Source organism: Buteo buteo, chromosome 6 (assembly GCF_964188355.1).
Source record: "Buteo buteo chromosome 6, bButBut1.hap1.1, whole genome shotgun sequence".
NCBI classification, from domain to species: Eukaryota; Metazoa; Chordata; class Aves; order Accipitriformes; family Accipitridae; genus Buteo; species Buteo buteo.
The window spans coordinates 35,622,721-35,646,197 of NC_134176.1; the positions used below are offsets into that span (position 1 = coordinate 35,622,721).

General features: G+C 33.9%; 1 protein-coding gene across 1 annotated transcript in view; it reads right to left on the reverse strand.

The window, feature by feature from the left end:
- FMN1 (formin 1) overlaps positions 1-23,477 on the reverse strand; it is a 146,304-nt gene that overhangs the window by 27,131 nt on the left and 95,696 nt on the right. Inside the window, exon 13 of the mRNA XM_075030390.1 lies at positions 16,438-16,530. Coding sequence (XP_074886491.1) covers positions 16,438-16,530 — 93 coding nt within the window. The remainder of the gene's footprint in view (positions 1-16,437; positions 16,531-23,477) is intronic.

Genomic DNA, 23,477 nt, shown 5'->3' on the forward strand with positions numbered 1-23,477 from the left:
TCAAGTGCAAATAAGTATTCACAAAAATACACAGGTGAATGCAGGAGAATGTAACATCAGAAAAGGGATCATCTCTAGTTTCCTTTTTTTCTTTTTTTTTTCTTTTTTTTTTTCATTTTAAAACTGGAATATACTGTATTTTGAAGACATGGCTTGACTAACAAGAGTAAGTATGGTACTGACTATGGAAATTGGGGTTTTGGAATTGTTAAAGACATGGAAATTCAATTTCTAATTTAGCATCATATGCTACTGGGATAAAGTCTTACAATTCATACAGACTGAATCCAATTTAGAACTGTTTTACTTTTTGAAAACACATCCTATAATAAAGCATATAGCAACAGAGGGTATAAAAGTTCCCAGAAATTAGGTACTCAGAGTAATAAAGAATTCTGTAATTTCAGACATTTATACTTTTCATTCTAATTATTGAAAAGGCTTTCTCAACAACCTTAAAAGTTTTTAGCAAATTATGAAGTTTCAGAAATTCTAGAGGAGGTGTGTATCCTGTCCTAGGAAGAGATATACTCAAGAAAAAATCTATCTATCTAAAGCTATACATAGAACCCCAATTTTCTGCTATTTCTACATTATTATATTGAGTTACTTTTAACATAACTCCATCTTTTGAGAAATAATATTACTTTTAAGTTAGTTCTATACAAAAGAATTCTTATTGCTTAAGAATTTAATTAATATCTAAACAGAGCAAACAGGAGAGAATACATACAGTGTAAAACATTTTCCATTTTGTTTTAGTTTTTATTGTATTGTATTTAATTTCAAATTTGAAAAATACATACTTAATATGACTGCAAATTACTCCATGTGGCTACAGTCCACCATTCTCATGCAAGAGCTTTTTATAAAAATTTTATATTTCAGAAATAATAAAAAAACTTAAGCGTTCTATGTACAGATTCCTAGCAAGGAATTTTTCTAATAGGCATTACTTGATAAACTTACTTTATCTAGTTACTAACTTCTAATTGGTAGGCTTTACAAACTCATGGAATTCAACAGACAGCCTGGAAATTACATGTAAATATTTCATTGTATGTCTAATATAGTTTTCTATTCCAGTATATTAGAATGCAAAAAATCCCCAACACAAACAATCCCACGCCCATCAAGAGATCTTTCTTCTATGGTATCAGTTAAGCAAGAAGGTCTGGGAGCAATGGAATCAATGAAACGGCCTACTGTGGATCTGTGTTTTAGAGTTAGTTCCCAGATGGATTCATTAATGTTTAATTAAGGGTTGAGTTCATGATACAGCCTTTCTCTCCCTGGAAGGCTAATAGGGTCACTCTTGTCTATTTAGCCACATATTTTTATTGAGATTTTAGGAGCTTAATATCTTAGGATCTCTAACTCTGTCACAGTTGGTCAAAATTGGCCAATGCATTGAAAATTATTGGCAGGGGAACAATCAACGGGCAGTGTGATCACATAAGCCTTGTTTCCTTTACCTCTTCTCTAAATTAGAAAATATCACATTTTTAGCATGGGATTTGGCTATGCAATTTTTTTTTTAGATGGTTTAAATACTGGTATAGACATCTTAAATCCTTTCAAAACAATCTTCTGAACACTTGCTGCCATGAGGTCTTAATCATGCTTCCCTGAAACAGTCCTTACAAGTTTATTTTCCTTTGCAGTGGTACAAAAATTGTTTTTAACTAAGAAACCCACATCCAATGATGAAAATGTACAAATGTTTCTATCTTACAAAGAGTCTCTGTGCAGTCTTGAGAAGCTGCTTAACAAACATGTTTCCCCACAAGTAATCAGGAATATTAGTTACCAACCCACATTTTAGGTACTGAGCAATGACTAAATGTTAATTATAACTTTTACCATACAGAAATTGTTAAACATTATAAAAGATTCAGTATTTTTAATGTTACCAAACCATAACAAATTGTAGACACTTGTACGCACACAGAAGCACACAACACCAGCAGAACACACTCAAGCAACACGTTCAAGAAAGTGTTTATTATCATAGGTAATAAAAAACCTCGGAAATTATGTTTTCTTTTAAAAGTGATAATGCTGTCTATAAACGTGCCAGAAAAAGTCTTTAAGGTCATTTTACCAGAACATTAGAACTAACTATGAAGGAAAAAAAAATTATATTTATTTTCATAAAGTTTTCCTATAGTTCTTGAAATGTGTTTCTTGGTACGATGCTTCTATTGTAATCTATGAGAGTAGACTTTTAAATTAAAGCTGCTTTTTCAGTTAGCTTCTACACAGAAAGGTAATTGTTTCATTAAAATTAGGACTAACATTAGTCTTACTTTCCTGTGTTCTGGAGTTATTAATTACAAAGCAAGAATTAGCATTACATTTTTCAGTTTATTCCAATTAAATTATTTGAAACTGCATTCTGTTAAATTGCAATCAAGCCATTAATCTCTCATTCTCCCACACTTGTTCCAGAGAATAAATATTTTTTAAAGCCTATTAGTACTTAAACACTATAGAAATATATTCTAATTCTAATTTCTTTTTCATAAACTCTTATAATGTTGTGGTCTAATTCCAGGATGAATCTTTGTGATGACTAATGTATCTAAACAGTTTATGGAACTGAAAATTTATTTATAATCCTTTGAAACAGAACAAGGTTAAATCCAATCTGTTCTGTGTTTGGGAAAACTAACTACCCAGATTATCTGTAACTACAACCTCCTGTTGTAAGCAGAAGTAAAAACGTTAAGGATCAGCACATTTGCATACCAAGGACAATACTGCTAAATAGTTGAACGATTATTAAAACCAATAAGAAGCAGGAGGTCTGCTCAAAAACATAGGAAGGATATATTAAAAAAAAAGTAAATTCAATGGTGAATGAACAATGAATCTGGTGGGTAATGAATTAATAATTATACAAAAATAATTAAACTAATTTCAGACAAGCTTGTGAAATTTGTGGCCTGAAAACTTTTAGGAGAGAAAAGGCATAGGATTGCCTCCTCCTGTGGAATGATAACAATGATTTATGACGCTAAAGTCATTTCTGCTGATTGAGCTCAGTCAAGATTGGTTTCACATGATCAGCTAAAGTACAGCAATACGTGATGTGTAGTGGCCCCACATGTTTGAACACACTAGGACATGCTCTTCTAGGTGATCCAAAGGATGGGGGTGGGGGATTAAAAGCTGCTGCTTTGTTTTCCATACATTTTCCCCTCATTAGGATACACTCCTCCTGCAAAGTAAGCCACTTCTGGTGGTCGGGAGCAAAGTCTCATTGTAAATGCACAGCAGGATAGTGGCAAAGCTGAGATTAATTCTCCATAGATTTATATAGACCTTTCTCACTGTTGATTGCTTGTACTGTTTCAAAGGTGCGTATGTTGCCTTTTTTTATTGCTGGTTACTGACTTTATTCCAGCATATGGTGGTTGGCGCCATGACACAAAGTGAACATTTTATACTAGAATTAAAGTGGATATTTGACAGTTTCTGTCAGAAAGTTCAGAGCAAAGAATTTGTGAGACAAGATTTATTGCATATTTTATATGGGAGACATCTGTTTCTTTGCTACGTTTCTGTTTAAATAAAAAAAGCAATGAAGGTTCTTTAAAAAACAAAGACTGTCAATAAAAAGCATGAACAGAAAAACTACATTATTGAGAACGAATTTAATCGTTCTGACCTTCTAAAAATGTGCTGCTTGGAAGTATGACAGTCACCTTCCCCTTTTTGTTCAGCTGTACGGACAGGATGGGGCAGGAGAATTTCAAGCCCAAACTGATTCTCAAATACACAGCTACCCATATTTAAGGGTAAATCAAATAAAAATGAAAATCAAATTAAATCTAAGTATTGATATCAGATATTCACATTTAAAAGCAAGGTGAAACATTAAGGTAGATTTTGCCTTTTTTTTTTTTAGCACCTATAACTGCATTTTAGTGATGTGAAGTGTGCCAAATGAACACTCCTTGTTTTGAAAATTTCTTATAAAACTACAGATGAGGTATAACAAGGTATACAGCAAACGTCTCCACATTTATCTATTGGCATCACTGAACCTGATATAGTTTGGCTTCTAATGTTCAATGTTTTTGTCTTCACCATACCTAAATGCAAACTGGATTTGGTGAACACCTAGCAGGATCTTGTTTAAGAAAAAAAAAAAAGTATGCCTTACACAAAAGAGAAATTTTTTTCCAATAAAACTCTGGATTTTTTAACCAACAACCTTTCTGTTTATAAAGGTTCATATTTAGTATGAAACCCTAAGATTCAGAAATACGAAATTTAAATAGATAGAATTAAACAAGAAAGAACAAGTACAAAATAAAGACATTATATTGCTCAAAAATCACATATGTCTTTATGAAAAAGCATGTGTATTTTATTTAACTTCTACAGAAAGAACACATCAACACAAAAATCACCTCTGTTGGACTACATTCATTCTACACAAACAGTTATGATAGATTGTTAAAAAAAAAGAAATCATAATATAGGCTCAATAATCTCCCAAACAAAAATGTAGTAATTTCCTCTACAAAATCACAAATATTTGTCAAAAGATTTCATACTACCAATGTACTTAATTCTTGCTTTTAACTCACAGTTCTTCTACAATTCAGATTTATGCAGGAAAATTTATCTAGCTACTAGTTTGAAAGGCCTGTAATTTGAAACAAAACCTAAAAAAAGAGGCAAACTTGGACCTGCAATATTTCTCCTGCTTGCCACAAATAAAATACAGGATACTAACTTTAAAAAGTATTTTGTTAGGATTCTTCTAATCAATGTTTTTACAAGAAACACCCAGCTGCATTCAAGTACAAAGCATAGATTTTTCCTAAGCTTGCCTTCTTTTTAATTAACACATAGAAGAATATATTTTTTAAAAGGATCTCTAAATTTCTAAATAAAAACCCTACTATTCTCCTTACAGGGAAAGGATGACGGGAAAAGTAAAGCATGTGCGACACATTAGTCAGGCTATTTAATTCATTCCTAGAAAGCACTCAGATACCATGATGAGAGAAATGAGAGTGTATACAAAAGAAAAAAAATCTCATGTTAGCTTAATTTTAGACTGGGAAAATAAGAATTATTATCACATTTACCTGATCTATTCTGGTTTTTTTACAGCTTGCTTATTTTCTGTTGAACTCTACGCTGGAAGTATCCAGATTTTTCCTCCCCTACAGTGGATGTAAACATTTTTACATGTTCATGTTTATCCTCATGTAAAAGGAAAGACGAGAATATGAGTATTACATAACAGGACCAGGGAATGTGACTGCAGCAGCTAAGCCCGTGACTGCAGGCACTCTGCTCACTGTACCTCTGGGCCTTTATTATTGCCTTATTGTTCATGAGGTACCTCCTATCTCTTGGAAGTGGCTTTTACTCAATAATAACAGTAGGTCCATGCAAAAGGCAGACAGAAGAACAGAAATACATGATAATGATAATTTAACTAAAATCCTAAAAAAATGGGGCAATTCCAACTGACCTATTAGTAGAAGAGTTATATATAATTGTAGTCACAGTTGAAGTTTTAGTTGACTACCATTTTGATTAGACCTTTTCTACTAAAACCCACAAAAACTACTTCTAAGAATAATTAACACAAACCATACCAATATCATTGGTATCCACATTCCTTCTGCTGCAATAATGCAGTCATAATGAGCTTAATTCCTCTGTTTTTTTCTCCATTAGAACAAGAAAATGTTGAATGGACTTAAAAATTCATATGCAAAGTAAAAATAATAATATACTTTGGAAATGCCTGGAAATATTTTTTTAAATTTGAAAATAAATTTTAAATCTTGAGACAATTTACTTAATTCACATCAAAACCAAACCAATATCAAATTACATTAAAATGAAAAATGACTGGCATTTAAAAGGCAGGAAAGTCAAAGTTCCCCTACCATTATTTCAAACAGAAATGTAGAGTCAGCTCTCCTAATTAAGCTTGGGGATTCTCTGTCCTAGCAACTGCCCAATTACATGTAAGGAAAGAATCCCTGATGTGGAAAGCTTAAATAATCTTAAACATAAATATTCCTTATCCAAATCCCATTCAACTCTAAGTCAATGCTGGGTCAGGCCCTTTGTGCAAAACTCAAGGTAAGGAAACACATTATAAACATTTACTGATAAACTGTACCGATAACTCTATAGATAATCAAACCAAATACATTCTATAGAGCAGTTTTTCCTATTAGCATTATATTCTTTAATGTTTAATGTTTTCTGCTTGGCCACAGAAGCTACACTGCTGTGTCTAGTCAGGTATCCCTGCCTGTCCTAGGGCACTAGAACCTTCTCTGATACCATGTTCTATTCCAGAGATGGCAACACTTTGTGGGGAGAATTTTCAGACTGTAAGGCATTCTCAAGATAAAAGACTTTATACACATGCTTTGTACTAACAGTTATATCCTAAAATATGCTATACAGTAGCTGAAAAGAAGTCCTTTGAGAAATATTTTTTAGACACTTTCAAAATAGCTGACTTGGGACAAAGTTTAGATAGCTGAAAAATCCTGATGCTAAAAGTTTGAATTGATTTACATGCCATGAAAGAAGTACCACGCCAGTCAATTCCATACCTACATCTCTTAAGAGAAATAAAACTGCTCATTTCTCCACCTCTGTCAAGGTGTTCACAAGGCAGCACTATAAGGGCTCTTTGCAGGACAAAGGTACATTTTTAAATATCTTGCCCTGGCATCTGAAGTATTTACGCACAAAGATATCACAGAAGTTGCAGGAGAGGTTGAATGTTGAACTGAAATCAGACTTTTCTTACATTTAGAAGTCTGTCTTTTATCACAGCTGTAATCGTACAACACTGTATCAACCACGTGTTTTTACTGTGTCATTCTCCAATTTTGAGAGCTTAGCAGCAAGCTGGTGCTTTGTCTTGTAACTAGCTTCAAATTTCTGAGAATTGTCCTATGAACATTGTGATTGTTATTTTTGTTCTCAAAACAAATGGTCCTGCTACATCCTGTTCAACAAGTTCGGGTGTCAAATTTATTTACCTTTTTTCTTAGAAAGAAGCTTTCTTCTGATGGCTATTTCCTGTCTGGCCTACAGGTTTTACCTGCTATCATTGCTTAAAAAAGGAAAACACAGTTTACACCATAACAGAACCTAATCTAGAAGGCTCCAATTTCCTGCTGAAAATTTCACCATCTAATATTTTTATCAATCATGCTCAAAAGCATTAAAACAGGATATTCATGTGTTTGCACAGGTACAAAACATAATTGAGAAAAGTTATCAACATACCAAAATTACAAAAGTCTACAGAGAAAGTCTACATAAAGGCATATCAGATTAAGCATGCTATTGTCATAATCAGTTTGTATTATGGTAGCAGTGAAGGGTATTTCCAAGCTTAGTCCAAAGACTATGGTGTGAAATTACAAAGAAAGGGGACAAACATAAAGTGAGAGTGACCATTGTGATGGTAGGTATTAAAGTCTTCTGAGAACAAGTGTATTGGGGCCTTTCATTATTTAGTAAGCAAATTAATTAATTCTACCCAATCCTTTCCAATTCTTGACTCTGCTCTTTCCGTGCAGTAGTATCTTTCATATATGTAAGCACTTGCTCATAGGATATATAATCTAAAGTAATGAATCAGTGAGCACCCCAATTTCCTGCCAAGGAAAGCTCTGACAGGGATTTAAATTCTATGCAGTTCACTGACTTTGAATATCCGCACAAATAGGGTAAGACAAGAATGTAAATAGGAGAGCAAATTCAGATAAGCTGCATGCTAGTGGAGTTGACTGCAGTACAGAGAATAATGACACAAGAAGATAAGTAGATAAATAGGAAATCATGCAGGAAATTAATAAGAATACAGTAAAGAAGAAAGCAGCCGGACTAAAAGAATAGCCTAATAAGATCCCTGTGAAAACCCAAACTATATAACCTATGGTTCTGTTTACTTACAAGCCTATGATATAGGCACTGGAAGAAATCCAGTGGAATTGAACAGAAAATAAAGGTTTTGATGAGAATTTAAAGAAAATGTTAGACTCCAGACAGCGGATAGTGGTTATACTAAGGCATCAGTAATTCTAGGTATAGATTTTATAACTATCATATACATAATATTTTTTTGTATTAAATCAAGGTTATCAACACTAACATTCATTTCATCACTCAGTTGCTATTAATAGGAAATCCTTCGCTATCATGAAATACCAGTGACTTTGCAGCAGCCACAGTAATTCAGTATAACACAATCAAATTGAAAAGACGCTGGAAGGAACTGTTGTCTCTAAGAGATTCTTTCCTTGTCTTCTAAGACAGGATGACATTGCGTTTTTAATTACAAATCTTTCTACATTAAACATTCTAATGGAGTGTAACCCTCCAATTTTTATAGTAATTCATGATATAGTGGAACTGATTGTAGCAATTGGATGTATATCTGTTTCAAAAATAATCAATTGAAAGTTTCCTGAAAAGTAATAGTTTTAATTAACATCAATTTTCAGGACTTTGATGCTGGTAATTCTTCTGGTAGTGTAGGAGGAAACATTCATTTCAGACCAGATTCTTGTTCTTTGAATCAGCTCACTGTCAATATTGCATTAGTTAGAGGCATATGGATGCAATCACATTCCAGGACACCTTATTTGGTGTCTTATGGACTGAGGCTATTGTCTAACTATACAATCTCAGCGTACCACAGCAATAAGGTTCTGTGCTTTGCAGACTCATGCCAATTTATGTAAATCACTCTTTCATCTGTTTAAATACAACGATCTTTGAGTGATGAAAACAGTTATGACTGTCACAAACAGTTTGAAAGATTAAAGTAATTCTGCTGCTAGCATATAAAACAGCGTTCCAGATCTAAACACAAACTTTGCCTGGACTGTAGTATCATTGCTGGGAAGGATAAAAAGTTTTAAGCAAACATTATTACTGCAAGGAAGTATGACATATTTTTCATGTTTGACACTGGACATAAATATCCTCCCACACTGTTTAATGTGAGAACTGCATATGTGTGGCAGAGATAATAAAACATCTCAGTGAAAACAAATGAAGGGAAAAAAAGAGTTCTAAGTGGAACAGAAAATAAAGCTTTGAAGTTATAAGTCTTCATATTGGTACAGTTTATTCACAAAAGGAAGAATCAGTATTTGATATGCAGACTGGATAGTCACAGAATCTGCAAGAGAGTCTGATGTCTTGTAGAACTGGTTATCTTTACAGAGATATGTTTTTTGGTTGACAGAAGCAGCTTCACAAGTGCAGGTAACAAAAACAGGACAACTGTAAGATCCTTGTAAGTGCTATTGCTCTGTTGCTGTTATTTATACAATGTATTTTAAAAGGTAGCTGTTACTGAAATTCAGTGCTCTTAAAAATAATTTTTTATTTTCTTGCTTCACTTATTCAGCATTAAAATGTTCAACAGCTTTACAAATAAAATGGAACACAAATTCCATAATCTGATATGCAGATTAAGGTAGAGGAGTACAACACTAATGGGAAGACAAGTATGTGACTTAGTTTCATATACAGTTTTAGAATATTTTTCTTTCTGTTAATATTCTTCTTGGGGAGAAAAGATAAATTTTTATTGCAAAGAAGCAAGAATTTTAAGTATTTCTCAGGGGTTTCTGATATTTTGGGAAGTCATTACAGGCAAGCTCAACCAAACTGCTATGAGTAAGGACTTACAACGTAATGTTTATACCTGTTTTAAAAACAATATAGTGTTCTCAGACTATTAAAGGAAATAAGTGCCAATGTAAATTTTTTCCTAATCTTTGACTGTATTAAGATTTATAAAGGTATGTCCTGTTGACAGTAAGAGAGAAACAAGAAATAATAATTGTTTTGTGAAGATGGTACTGATAATAGTGTCTTGGAGTATTCTTGACTTCTGATTCACTACTACTAAATGACGTTAGCATCCTGCTTTATACATCATAGACTGCTTTGATTGAAAAGCAGTAGAGTTTTGAGTGAAAGACTTTTTTTGCTGTAATATAAGAAATTATACTATCATTGTCCTACACTCAAAATATGTATGGGGCCATAAACTAAAGAAGGAAGGTTGCTTTCCCTGGGTTAATACAACAGGTGCTACTAGATTAAGAGAATAAATCACCATATATGAGCACCTATAGCACAAGAACAACATTTAAGATGGAATATTTATATACCCAGGAACAAGTAGGAAATAATCAACAAGAAACTGAAAGTCTGCCAGCTGAAATATACTACAATGGAGTTAAAGAAAAGTTAGTGGTGTAAATTTCTTATATGAAAGCTATTGTAAGATGGCATTTTATGTATTGTTGAGGAAGAAAATAGAAACAAGTAAGGTTGGGTGAAAATAAATTTAAGACCGTAACAAGTAGTATGATAATAAAATTATTTGAGTAGGGATATTAGGAATGAAAAACAACAATAATAGAAATGTCTTCCTGGACGCTAGCTTGAAATCAAGGTCTAAATGATTTATGGTTTCAATTATTTGGTTAAAATAAGTCAAATGTACTTCAACAAGGTTTTACTCAGAACTCTGTAATATAAAACCCAGTGATTCCAAATACAGAATCAGTACTTAATCTTCTTACTACTGAACAAATTTGTAAGAAAATACAGAATTGCAGTATCCAATGACAATTTGTTACTTGAAAGTATTTTTCTGGAAATTATGAAGGCGGAACTGATACAGAGGCATGAAGGCATGGAGACATGCAGGAGAAAGGAAGCAACAATCCTTTATGTAGTTGCAGTAACCTAGATCAAACAATTCATGCGAAATTGCTTCACACTTTTGAAAAGGCCAGGAGCTAGCACTCGACCTTTTTAGGCAGCCAGGTATGTTACAAAATCACACAAGTCCCCCTGTTTATCTTCCCTATTCTCATGTCAGAGAGTGTAGCAGTTTTGATCAGAGTTTCTGGCCAGTACACTTGCATGTTGTTTTTTCATGACAGTTCTTAATTTCTTGGTATAATCCCCCCAAGAATAATATAACACATAAAGTAGTTAACATCCAAGTGAAGGGGGCTAGCCTTAATAGAATTTATTTATTTTCTTTCCCACCACACTAGCTCAACAACCCTCTACGGTGCATTCCAACAGGCAAATGAGGAAATGTGGATCAAAGCTCCTGTTCTGCACCAGAAATACATTAAAAAGCACAACAGACTGGATGCATGCCCAGGTAGCTACTGCAGCCTGGCTAAAATTATTAAGAAGAAATCACTCAGCAGTAAAAATCAGATTTACTGACAATTTCCATGTGGTTGCTAACCTTGTCTGAAACATGCACTACCTCCTGACATAATGCTGTGGTGAGTAGTTTGGTCTATGACTCTATTTTTCTATTGTACGGTCTCATGACTGCACAGTGTTGATCTTGTATGTAGTGTAAGACATACAGCAGTTGTAGCAAAGCAATGAACTTAACCAATGATTCCTAAGTGCTAGGCTAGAATTCTAAACACAGGACAATTTCTTTTACTGTGGGATTAATCTCAACAGATCTACTCTATTTGACAAATGTCCCCCCCCTCCCCCCCCCCCCGCCTCCATCTTGCTTATTACCTTGGACACTTCAGTGTATCATGTGCCTCTCCCAAATAGCTTTGCTTTCAACTATTAATGATTTTCAAAAACTGTTGTGTCTTGACATCAGACTATTTGCTTCCCAGTCTCTGCTGTAAACTAAATGAATTCCTTTAATAGCAAAGTCGTCATCATCAAGATGCTTTATTCTTAGAGAAATAAAGAGAGGCAGCTGTGCTCTTCCTATGCTAACTGCTATGAAGTATAAAGACTTTTTGATTTGCACATTCCAGTATATAAAGGGAGGAAATCGAGCCCAGATTAAAGTTTTTACATACTTTCTGACCTGGAACCAATGAAGGGGAATTTGGGACCAGATTTTGCAAGATCCTGCATGAATCTGTGTTATGCATTTCCACATTTATTAAAATGGACAAACAATATGAAACGGTCAAGCGGCAAAATGAGAAATAAATTTTATTAAGGCTAGTCACCTACTCCTGTATGTCCTTTACTTTCTGGTTTGTATTCTTCTTGAGAGAATGAACAAGGAGAATAAAAAATGTCATGAAAAACTAACACGAATGGCTACTGGCCAGCATCCCTTCTAGTGACCTTCATAGCTGCAGTAACCAAACTCTTTCTTTTCTCCTTTTCGAAGTAGAGTATTTTGCATCTTTCTCATACTCATCTAACTATTCTGATTTTTTTTTGTGTGAGATAGCTTCATATCAAGAAAGGAGATTTCTTCTAAGCAATTCTGATCAAGAATTTAATAAATTAAGGAGCTTTCCAAACCAACCATTAATTTCATCATTTCAAAATTCTTTTTCCATATCATGGGAGTTTAAATGGAAAACATTATGAACATATTTCTGAAAAAAACCCATACAATAATTCCACTAGAAATAGAGTAAGTGTATATGAATTTATAGTAATTCTTAGGTCTCCATATTATAGTAAAACTAATATAATTTATTGCATATAATTTAATCTACTAAAGATTATTTCCACTTTGGGAATAATCTAAGCCCTTTTCAAAAAGCATGGGTATATCAAATACAGCTATTGAAGTATTAACACAGTTTACACATGATGTCTTTCATGTGGGAATCACAAAGTACTTGACAAAGATTATCCTTCACTACAAAAAATAGCAAGAATCATTATTTAACATTCTGTGTACCAGAAAAGCAAAGCGCACTCTGACAAAGATATTAACCAACTATCCTAGCATCATATGTCAAGTAGTTAAACTGGGAATGGAACCTAAAGGTTCTGGCACCTAATTCCCTGTTGAAGGCAGTAGGCTACATTACATCCAGTTATACAAAACAGCACTGACATCAGCAGAAGTACAGTTTATCCCTCTAGCATTTTAGAATGTCAGTCTCCATAACACTCTCAGTGGTTTTTGTTGCAACACAGCAAGTATTAGATTTAATTGGTATTAATTATAATTAGGAAACGTAAACAGTTCAGTTTAAGCAAATCAATATGTTTTTTTTCTTACAGTATTTCCAACTTAGCATTGACTAGAAATGATGGGAAATTGTGCGTGTGAGAAAAACCTGGATATCTATGAGTTCCAGCCCTATATTCAAGCCAGAAGTTTCAGAAAAGCATCTGAGCTTTGGATACTTGCTGTGAGCTGGCAGAAAGATAACAGACAGTTTTTTCTTACATTTGCTTGAACCAGCCACAACTCTTTTTTAAACAAACAAAACTGAAAGCAGATGCTTAACGGATGCTCAGTATTATCAGTTAACTCCTAATTTCAGAGAAGCAGCTGAGTTTGCAGACACTTATCTAAACTGAACCTCTGAGCTTGACATTTGTCCAATGCCTATTCTAGTACCATAAATCAAGATGGGTTTCTGTGTTACTTTTACCTATCTTCAGTGTAGAATTTTATAGGATTTCTATTCTAATGCCACAGGAAGTAGCACCCACCAATTATAAAGATTCAAATCAACTAGGTGACTGAAGGAGAAATAGGATCAATAATTATAGGATCTGACAACCTACTGATAACTCACCTCAGAAAAAGGTAGATGAAACAGAAAGGTCAAAAGATAAGAAGTTATATTAGACAAAATTGAACGTGTATGATTAGATACCATAAAACATATTACTATAAAGCAGAAGGAGAACAAGAGAACTTAAGAAAAAAGTGGACAAGTAATTCATGTGTTTTTACTCTTTCTAGAACACAAAAAACCTGAAAGACTAAAAAGTGTCCAATAAATTTAATAATTTATACAAAGAACACATTGTCCCAGGACACCGTGCAGGAATGTATCCTCTCCTTTTAAAAAAAAAATAAATAATACATTATTCACAAACATAAGGATAAAATTTTCTGTTACACTGACAAGGGTAAATGCATCTCAATTTTCACATTGATAGGCATAAACAAGGTAAATGTTTGGAGGAATATGTTTTTCTATTTGAATTGATAATGCACAATTAAATTGCAATTTCCTCTAAAGCAGAACTAATCTTCTTCCAAGATCAACTGGGTATTTTTATCATATTCTACTCATCAGAAAGCAGGGTAGTTCAGCTTTGCAGGAGAAACCAGGTACTGTGTTGCCTTTATTGTTTGGGACTCTGGTGATATACATTTGCTATTCCTTCTGCTGGTTTTAGCTGGGGTGGAGTTAACTTTCTTCATAGCAGCTCGTATGGTGCTGTGTATTGGATTTGTGACCAAAACAGTGTTGATAACACACCCATTTTTTGCTGAACAGTTCTTGCACAGCATCAAGGCCTTCTCTATTTCTAATGCTGCCCCCCAGAAAGTAGGCTGGGGGTGCACAAGGAGTTGGGAGTGGACACAGCTGGGACAGCTGACCCCAACTGACCCAAGGGGTATTCCAGACCATATGACATCATTCACAGCATAGAAAGCTGGGGAAAGAGGGAGGAATGGAGAGGAAGTTCAGAGTTAACGGCGTTTGTCTTCCCAAGTAGCGGTTACATGTGATGGAGCCCTGCTTTCCTGGAAATGGCTGAACACCTGCCTGCTGATGGGAAGTAGTGAATGAATTCCTTATTTTGCTTTGCTCGTGCATGCAGCTTTTGCTTTCCCTATTAAATTGCCTTTATCTCAACCCGTGAGTTTTCTCTTTTACCCTTCCTACCCTCTTTCCTATCCTGTTGAGGGGGAGTGAGCAAACAGCTGTGTGGTGCCTGGCTGCCTACCGGACTAACTACAGTCCTCAGGAGATCTAGGGTGTAATAAGAATTACAGAATCTGTGATATGACCGTGGAAGACACCATTTGGTTAGGGTCTTGGCAAGACCTGGGCAAAACTGAATTATGGCCCAGATCTATACCTGAGTCTACCATATTGACTGCTCTGCTCTGATGCATTTCTGGCCAGTAGTGAGGAAAGAACACAGACTGTTCATTTCTGAGCTGCTGTAACAGGGTAATTCATACAGTACAATGAATCAATTAATCTATACAAGATACAATTACACTGATCTGCTACAATACTTTGGCAAGCAAGATCAAGAAGCATGTTGGAGATCATAATGGTTCTGGAGAAATATATATAGTACTATCTCAATCTTGATGTTACTGTCAAAATGTAAGTGAAGATTTCCAATTAAATAAGTTGGAAAGACAATACAACTGTTCTGTAGTGACATAAAGATTTCCATTACAATTTTTTTGGCTTATGAGTTCTGTGGCAAGAAATTTGCAACTTTAATACTGCCCAAATACACTTGCAACTAAAAGAAAAAATATATCAAATAAATATATCCATTGAGCTCCATAGCCTGGGAGAAGGGTGAAGAAGAATATTAGTTTATTTAACAATACAAATTAACAGGGACTGCTACTTTTAAAGCATCCTGGTTTCACTTATCAAAGTATTTAATAAGACAGCCTCATGAAATAAAGTTATTAAAAAAACATTAGGACAATCTTTATAAAAAGAATTAAGCTAATCTGTAAATTATTACAACAATCTAAATGATCACTAATAGTAAACATTCTGCCTGGATTAATAGATTCAAATAGTTCACTTGACTCCTCAAACAGTAAATTGTTAAACTATTCATGATTTCTGTGAGAAATACTAGCCTTTTGGTAATATTTAATTCTTAACAATTCTTAATATAGTCGTCAGAAATACAGCACTTACGCTGTTTACCCAAATAGTCTGTACTCCTAGAACCTGAGGTAAGGGAATCTATTCCCATATCTGTTTTGCACAGCTCCAGAGACAATGGTGCTGACTGGGAACACCTAGTCTGGGAAACAGGATAGAGCAGGACTGTTCTTTTCAACAGCAGCAACCTGTGTTTACATTGTCTTGAACTGATGATCAAATTGTACCTTGGATCTCACCCCTGTTGTCTCCAGACTCTACCCTGGTAAATCACTTCTTTACGCCTATTTCTGTCTCACACAAGACAAAATCTTTAAATCTGAATTAGTCTGTTCATAAGCTCACACTATTGATAAAAGATGCCATTACTTCATGTACATATGTGGACTTTCTCTAAAAAGGTATTTTTCATTATAGTCTTTTATAAACTTGAAGCTTTATATTACCTCTGATAAATCTGGTCTATGATGAATATCTTTTTCATTTTGCATACAAATAATGATGAAGAACAAAGCAGAAAATAATCAATAGGAAATGGGTGAGCTCAAGGGAACAAATATCTTTGACAAGTGATGTCCAAGATCTGTGTAACCATTATTCTTAACATATATTAGGCACATTAGGAACATAATCCATAACAGATAGTAGGAATTTTCAGAGGCAACAGGTATTTAATGCAGCTTACATTATGTATAACTTTGTAAAACACTACACTATTTGCCAATATATTTTTTCTTTCAAATGTGGTTACCTTTATGGAAGAATTCCTCTAATTTCTCCTTGAAGGGTTGGAGATGCTCTTCAGAAGACTCTCTGCAAACTAACTTCATCTGCTTTTCAGAGGCTACAAAAAGAAGTTGAGAGACATTTATGGCATAATTCGCCTACCAGAAGGATGTCAACACTGTAGAAGCCTACATCTAAGTCACCTAGACTTACTTTAGAGGAAATTGAAATAATAAACACTAAGGAATTCAGCAATTTCATGAAAATAAAAATTATTGATAATAGTCTAGCATACCAAATAAAAAATTCTATATGTGTTTAAAGAATGGAATTTGTCTTTAGTAACGACTTTGTCCTAAAACTCCAGCTGTGTGTTGAGACTTACCACCAACAGAGCCTGCCTCACACACAAATTCTAGATGGTATTTAAAGGTCTAAACTTTGTTTCTGTGGTGAGTGGAGGATGCCTTGTATCTGGACTGATTTTAATCAATCAATGCCACGCATCCTATACTTAACCGTTTCTCCTAACACAGATGCAGGAATTCAGCTTTACTTAAGTATTCAAATTCCAGGCCATGATATGAAATAGTAGAAGTCTGTAAGAAAGTTAACTTACACCTAACTGCAATTTGTTTACTATTTAATCTATATGTTATTTTAAGACCTGATGCCATGCCCATTTCTAAAAACTCCAGGTTATTCACCAATGAATTTTAACATTCCTAGAACTTCTAGCAACTATGTAGATTCCAGTGTTCCACACTGAAGATGAAATGAAAACTGTCAGAAATCAAAATGCAATTAATTACCTTCCATTTAGCAAATGAATTCATTAACTACTCTAAGATTACTTTTTTTCCCCACAACTCTTCATTCCCAAGAAGCTAAATTTAGGTGGAAATTTATTTTGGAGTTAAACCCAGGAGTTACAGTTTGGCTGCATGAAACATATTCACACCATATTGCTACCACCATTATATAATTCAACTTATTGCAGCAAAAATTAATACAAAACTGTGGAAACAGAAGCTGAGAATCTGTAATTAAAATGTCATGTTAACGTAAGTTTGCAGTGCCGTGAAAAAAGTCAATGGAAGGTCAAAAACAGATGCTTACATTTCATTGTACAACTAGTAGTGTGCCTATAGTACTCTTGGACCACCAGGCCTTACTAAAAAAGACAGCTTTTCAATTAATTGAGATCAGAAATACATTTGGACAGTTGTTGTTATGGAAAAATGCTGAAAAGACACCTGCTCCCACCTAACTGTATATTTTAATTTAGCATGCCTCCACAAATCATGTAGGTTGTGGACTATGACATTATTCAGGAGCTCCAGAGCTTATGTAAAATGACCTGGGCTACAGTCTAAGTTTACCTTTAATCTCTAGTCTTGCAACCTGTAGCATAAGACAGACCTTTGAAACTGTTCAGAGTAAAGCTAATGGATATTTGTTTGTATGCCAGATAGTAGGCAGAATGGAGCGTTAATTTAAACATAACAGGTTGGGAAAGTCTTTTATTAGCTGCTCAGTTCTGTGTCATTAATAAATTAAATTAAGCAAAACAAATCACAAATCAGGGAAGTTTATATGACTTTTAAAGATTATTTTCTTATGATACATGCCTTTTACCATAAAAAATTTGAACTTTCTGTGACTGTTATCATACACTGAATGAAATTTATGTATACTTAACATTTATGTTTGTAGAATGAGAAGGAGATTTCTACAGCTATTCAAGCGAATTTTAACACTTTACTTTGGAAGAAGATGGATACATTAGAATGTACAGGGGAAAAATATCTAGCAAAATAACTCAGACAGTATTGTTAAGTTTCTGACTGGAAGTTTGAACAAAGTAGCAGCTACATGTTTGTGTTTTTTTCTTTGTGTTTAAACAAATCTACAGAAAATTATATAAGGCAATATTTAGAAATTATTTTAGATAAATATAAAATGCAAAAGTGTAAAAGTATTAGCACACATATTGTGTTCAGGCATTTGGTACACAGTGACTATAGAAGGCACATGATTATTACAATCATGTAAGGTTGCAATGACTGCAAGCCAATAATTATTTTATAATAATCTTATATAAATAAATACATATAAATCTATGCAGAAGTAGATTTCCATGACCATGTATTATAATAATTAGCTTGTAGCTACAGTAGTATCTAAACATACTCTAACATACTCTGGAAAGGTGTTTTCCCAAACATGTGGTGGTGCTAATGCATTGTCTGGAGTCTTGAAAGCTTCTTAGATGCATCCAATAAGTTTTAATAACACAGGACTTAGAAAGGTTACTCAGATATGTCCCATGTAAATATTTAAATGACCAAGAGTAGGATGAATTGTTTCTACATGTTTTTTGATGACATAAATAAAGATGACTAACATTAACCTTAATCATATGACAAAAGCTACAAGAAATATGGACAAGATGGAGTACCAGCATATAGAGAAAAAGCTGATTTGGATAGTGAATTCTTAAGAAGAATCCTAACATCCTTAACAAGAAGATCAACATTTGGCATGAGGGGAGAGGAAGAGTAAAAAGAAAGGCACAGAAGGGAAGAGAAAATGAGACAGATGACGTAGAATAAGTCAATCAGGGGTACTGTTTAAAACTCTAAAAGTTTGAGATGAGATGAAATGAGATGAGATACCAGTTTGCATTGCTTAAGTCATCTCAGAACAATGAAACTGAATGAGACAAAAGAAGTCAAGTAAATGCTGGCAGACTCTAAGAATTTACATTATTGGAAAGCCTTACGAAGAGAATTTTGGACAATTCTCTCTGCTGCTGATATATCTAGATGATATCTATCTAAAACTAAAATCTATCAGTTTACTTCCTGAATTTCTTTCAGGTAACTGCCAAAATAGACTGAAGGGCTCTGAGAAAGTTTAGCTTTCACCTAAAGGAATCAAGGACATTGGTGATGAAGTGAAAATCTGTTAATCACAAAAGCAATGTATTTGCCCTATACTACTTAATCCTCCTTTAACTGACTCTGAATTTAGGTTATACTTCTCTCAATAACCTATACTTTTGGTCTACAAACAAACAAATAATTGGGCAACTGAAGGTTAACTAATTCTGTTTAAAGTCAACTGCACTGAAATATTTGAATAAAATTTGAATTTATTTACTTGGTAACGTTAAAAATAAGACACACCACACAGGTATGGAGTCACTGGCTGAAGACAGTCATGAAGTTCAGCTAGAACTGCAGTCTCAAAAATTTTGTATTCCTGCTGAAATCTCTCCAGTCTCAGTCATCCCTTCAATAATGAAATATCCTATGCAGAATAATGGTTCCTTGTCCAAAACTTATAAGAAAATGATGGGTAGGACCACCAACCAAATGTATCTTTTAAGCTGAAGAACTTTGTAACATCATCGAATCTACCTGGGGATAGATATGGCAAAGAAGGTGGAAGTATGTTCAAAGGAATCACAAATCAGATACAAATAAAGACACACTTGGAAGAGGAAAAAGATTTTAATGACAGGGCTAAATCAAAGGTTTTGATTAAAATGGTAGCTGTAATTCTACATGTTAAAGTCAGCTGGTCTTTGTCAACCTAAATTTGTAGTATTGGTGAAAGGCTACCATACAACTCTGTGACCTGCCTCAGTTCTACACAACATAATATAAAGGTTTCTGGTAACTAACATTCATTGAATATCCTGTTTGTTTACTCAAAAATTTACTTGAAATGTATTGTTTAAAAAAAAAATAAATTACCAAGTCATGCAAAACATTACATAAAAAAATTAAAACTGAAAAGTCCTGTTCCATCAGTTGCTCTGATTTTCTTTGCTGAAAATGCTATAACATATTTGAGGGAACATGACATGAGTTTTTTATATTTTGTTCTCACATTTACTATAATAGAAACCCTTTCCTTTTTAAAATAAAATTATTTTAGCAAGGTTTGTATTACAATGATTCTGAGGTAAAGGATCCTATTATACATTCTTTCTTTGAAATAAATTCTGAATAGCTTCTTTCTGGAAAAAAATATTTCTGAAATTTAGGAATCTGAAGGAATTCTGAGGAATCTGACAGCTAGCACACCACGTGTACACTTCTCCTCTCACCATCTCATTCCAAAATAAATAACCTGTTTCATCACTACTGAGTTCAAACAGATGCAAATTCTCCATTACTGTAATAAACTTCTGGTTCGTTTTCTTGGTATGCATTATATGTTAGTGAAATTAAAAGTAATATGCTACTTTGAAAACTGTTTATTTCTAAATGAGCTATTGCAAAAAAAGAAAATACAAGTATGCAATAGTATTTGAAAGCCCTTACAAATTGTTGGATGTACATCATGCTTCACCCACTGCAAATCTTGGCCACAGAAATGGAAACCATTAGCAAAACATTAAAACAAAGCTGGAAACTGCTGATTATCAGTTTGCCACTGTCTTCAGATTTAATGCAGTACTTGGCTCAGAAAGTTCTTTAAAAATCCCCAATATAAGTGAAAATATTTACAAAATAGAATGTCTCTCACTTAATGTCTGTTGGGCAATAGTCTTTTAAAACTCCACAGACACTTGTAAATCTGTCAAAAGAATCACTGCCCATAAACAAACTTTCACGTAAAGAGCATTTCAGTGTCAATCAGACAGGATTTGGAATATTTTAAGCACCATTTTTAAAGTAAACGCAAACCCAGAAATAGTTTAATGATGATAACAGTAAATTACTAACTATTTACTCACCAGAACCCACCAGTAGCATTTACAGGAATCATCCTGACAGTGAAACCAAGTATCAACACCATGAATTCCTATAAACCTGTCACTGACACTATCCCCCATGAGTTATGCCACTATGAAAGTTGCTAAACGCACGCCCCCACCTCCTCTTGTCTGTTCAGAGCCTAGCAGGTTATACTGCCAAGCTTGCTATTTTATTTTCTTGTTATAATGCAGGCTTATATTTGACAGGAGGGTTACTATTTGACAATTCTTATTTAGAACCCTTACCTTTTCTGTTTCAAAGGGGATTGGAAACCATACCACAAATGAATTCAATGTAGCACTAAATAACCTCAAATTTCTGTATGAGAGGATCCATGATTTTTTACAGTGCAGAAGCCTGTTACACTACTTGGGCCTATATACCTAAATGAGAATCTAATAAACTTCAGATAAAATGTATAAATTTAAATTATTCAGCAAGTGCTATATAACTTCCTCATGATTTAGTTAGTTTGGTTTTGCTTTATTACATTTTCTTACTTGCAAACAACTTTCTAAGTTAAACAAAAATTTAGAGAGAAGCATGTTTACCCGTTGGACACTGTTGCAGGATTTGGTTATATTCTCTTGTTATTACATGCAACTTAGATACATATTTACTGCAGGTATGCACATAAGAATGTTAGCTTTATTACAGTCTATTATATCTGTGCCATCTACAGCTCTTGTGCTTATTTATAACCTTGCAAGTAAATGTTTCTTTTCAGATAGAATTTTAAATAAATGTGGAGAAGAAGGGAAGAGATTTATCTTGATTCCTTCAGAGTACAGTATAAGAATTTTGACAACTTCTAACTGCAAGTGGTTATGCTGCTACTGACCCAGAAAAGTTTCAGAGACAGTACTTTATTTGCGTTTTTGGACATACACTTACAATCAGTACACATCTCAATGATAGCAACACACAAAGGTTCAAGCTCTAACACCCTAGCCAGAGCTGGGTTGACTAATACAGAAGCCTTTGAACCAAATAGAGTGGGAAATGCCATGAAGTGGGGTGTGAGGTTTTCTAAGACAAAAGTATCTGAGGAAAACGTAGAACAGGATCAAATTGTGGTGGTACTCTATTCTCAAGCTTTGTTTTTATTGTGTTAAATAAAGGTCAACAATTTAATGCAAAAAAGCGTTAGCGCACATAAAACTAAGTACACCATTCTAACCTATTAATCGCTTGCATAGTTACTGTTCTATGAAGTTATTTTCAGCTAATTTAGAAGAAAAAATGTGCTTCTATGTACAATTATTTTCATCACTCATTAATAATTCAGTTTTCTTAAAAAGCCATTTCATGGGATAGAAGCTAATACATAAAACTTTAAACAGTCCAATATTTGTTTGAAATATATTTTCCTCATGACACACAGAAACAAATATCTGTTCAGGTGCTCAAGCTCTCACATATAAATGAGACAGAAAAACATTTCAGTGGTAAGTCCTAAGCTGTGGAAAGTCAAATAATTGAATTAGCGGCATACAAAACACCCTGTAAAGTTCACCTGTTCTATTGGACTTTTAATGGAAGCCCAGAGTCAGACTTCTTGACAATTCTCACAAGTTTGATCAGATATGCCAGCTTTGTCTTTCAGATTTAAGATTTGTGAGGGGTTTTTGTTTGTTTCTTTAAAGTTTAACAACATTTTGAACTTTTACAGTATGTAATGGCATGCAGAGGAACTGTCAGGTCTATATTAGTTTCAACTAACCTAGAAGAAAAATTTCTGTTGCTCCTTTTTTTGTCAAAGGGTATCAACATTTTATACAAATAATTTTAAAACCTTTCTGTTAAGATTCTTTCCTAAGAATACACTTAACAAAATGAACAAAGATAGCTAGTAAAACTAAATATTTTTCACACCATGGCAACATATCTGAGACTCTGGTTAATGTATTCTCTCTGAAATGGTAGTTTACATTCAGCGCACCCCTCAGCAGAGAAGCATACTGCAAGGGACTGAACAGTACATATAAATGAATATAATGACTAAACCCTCATAGTTTTCCAGTCAAGTTTTTGTAAGATTCCTTAAGTGATTCCAGCACACATTATTAGTAGAAGTTTTGGTTTAGTGTCAAGATCCAAACATATAGACCTCCGCACATCATTAAGATCTGTCAGGAGCGTAGAAATGTGTGCTAGCAGAACCCGCTGAGAAATCAGAACATTTCCCTCCTTTCTGAACAGTACAAAAAATGAGTCTTTTGAAATTGAAGAGTCTTGTCTGGCTTATTTAGAAGAAGACAAAATTTTTAAGAAGCAATAATAATATTTT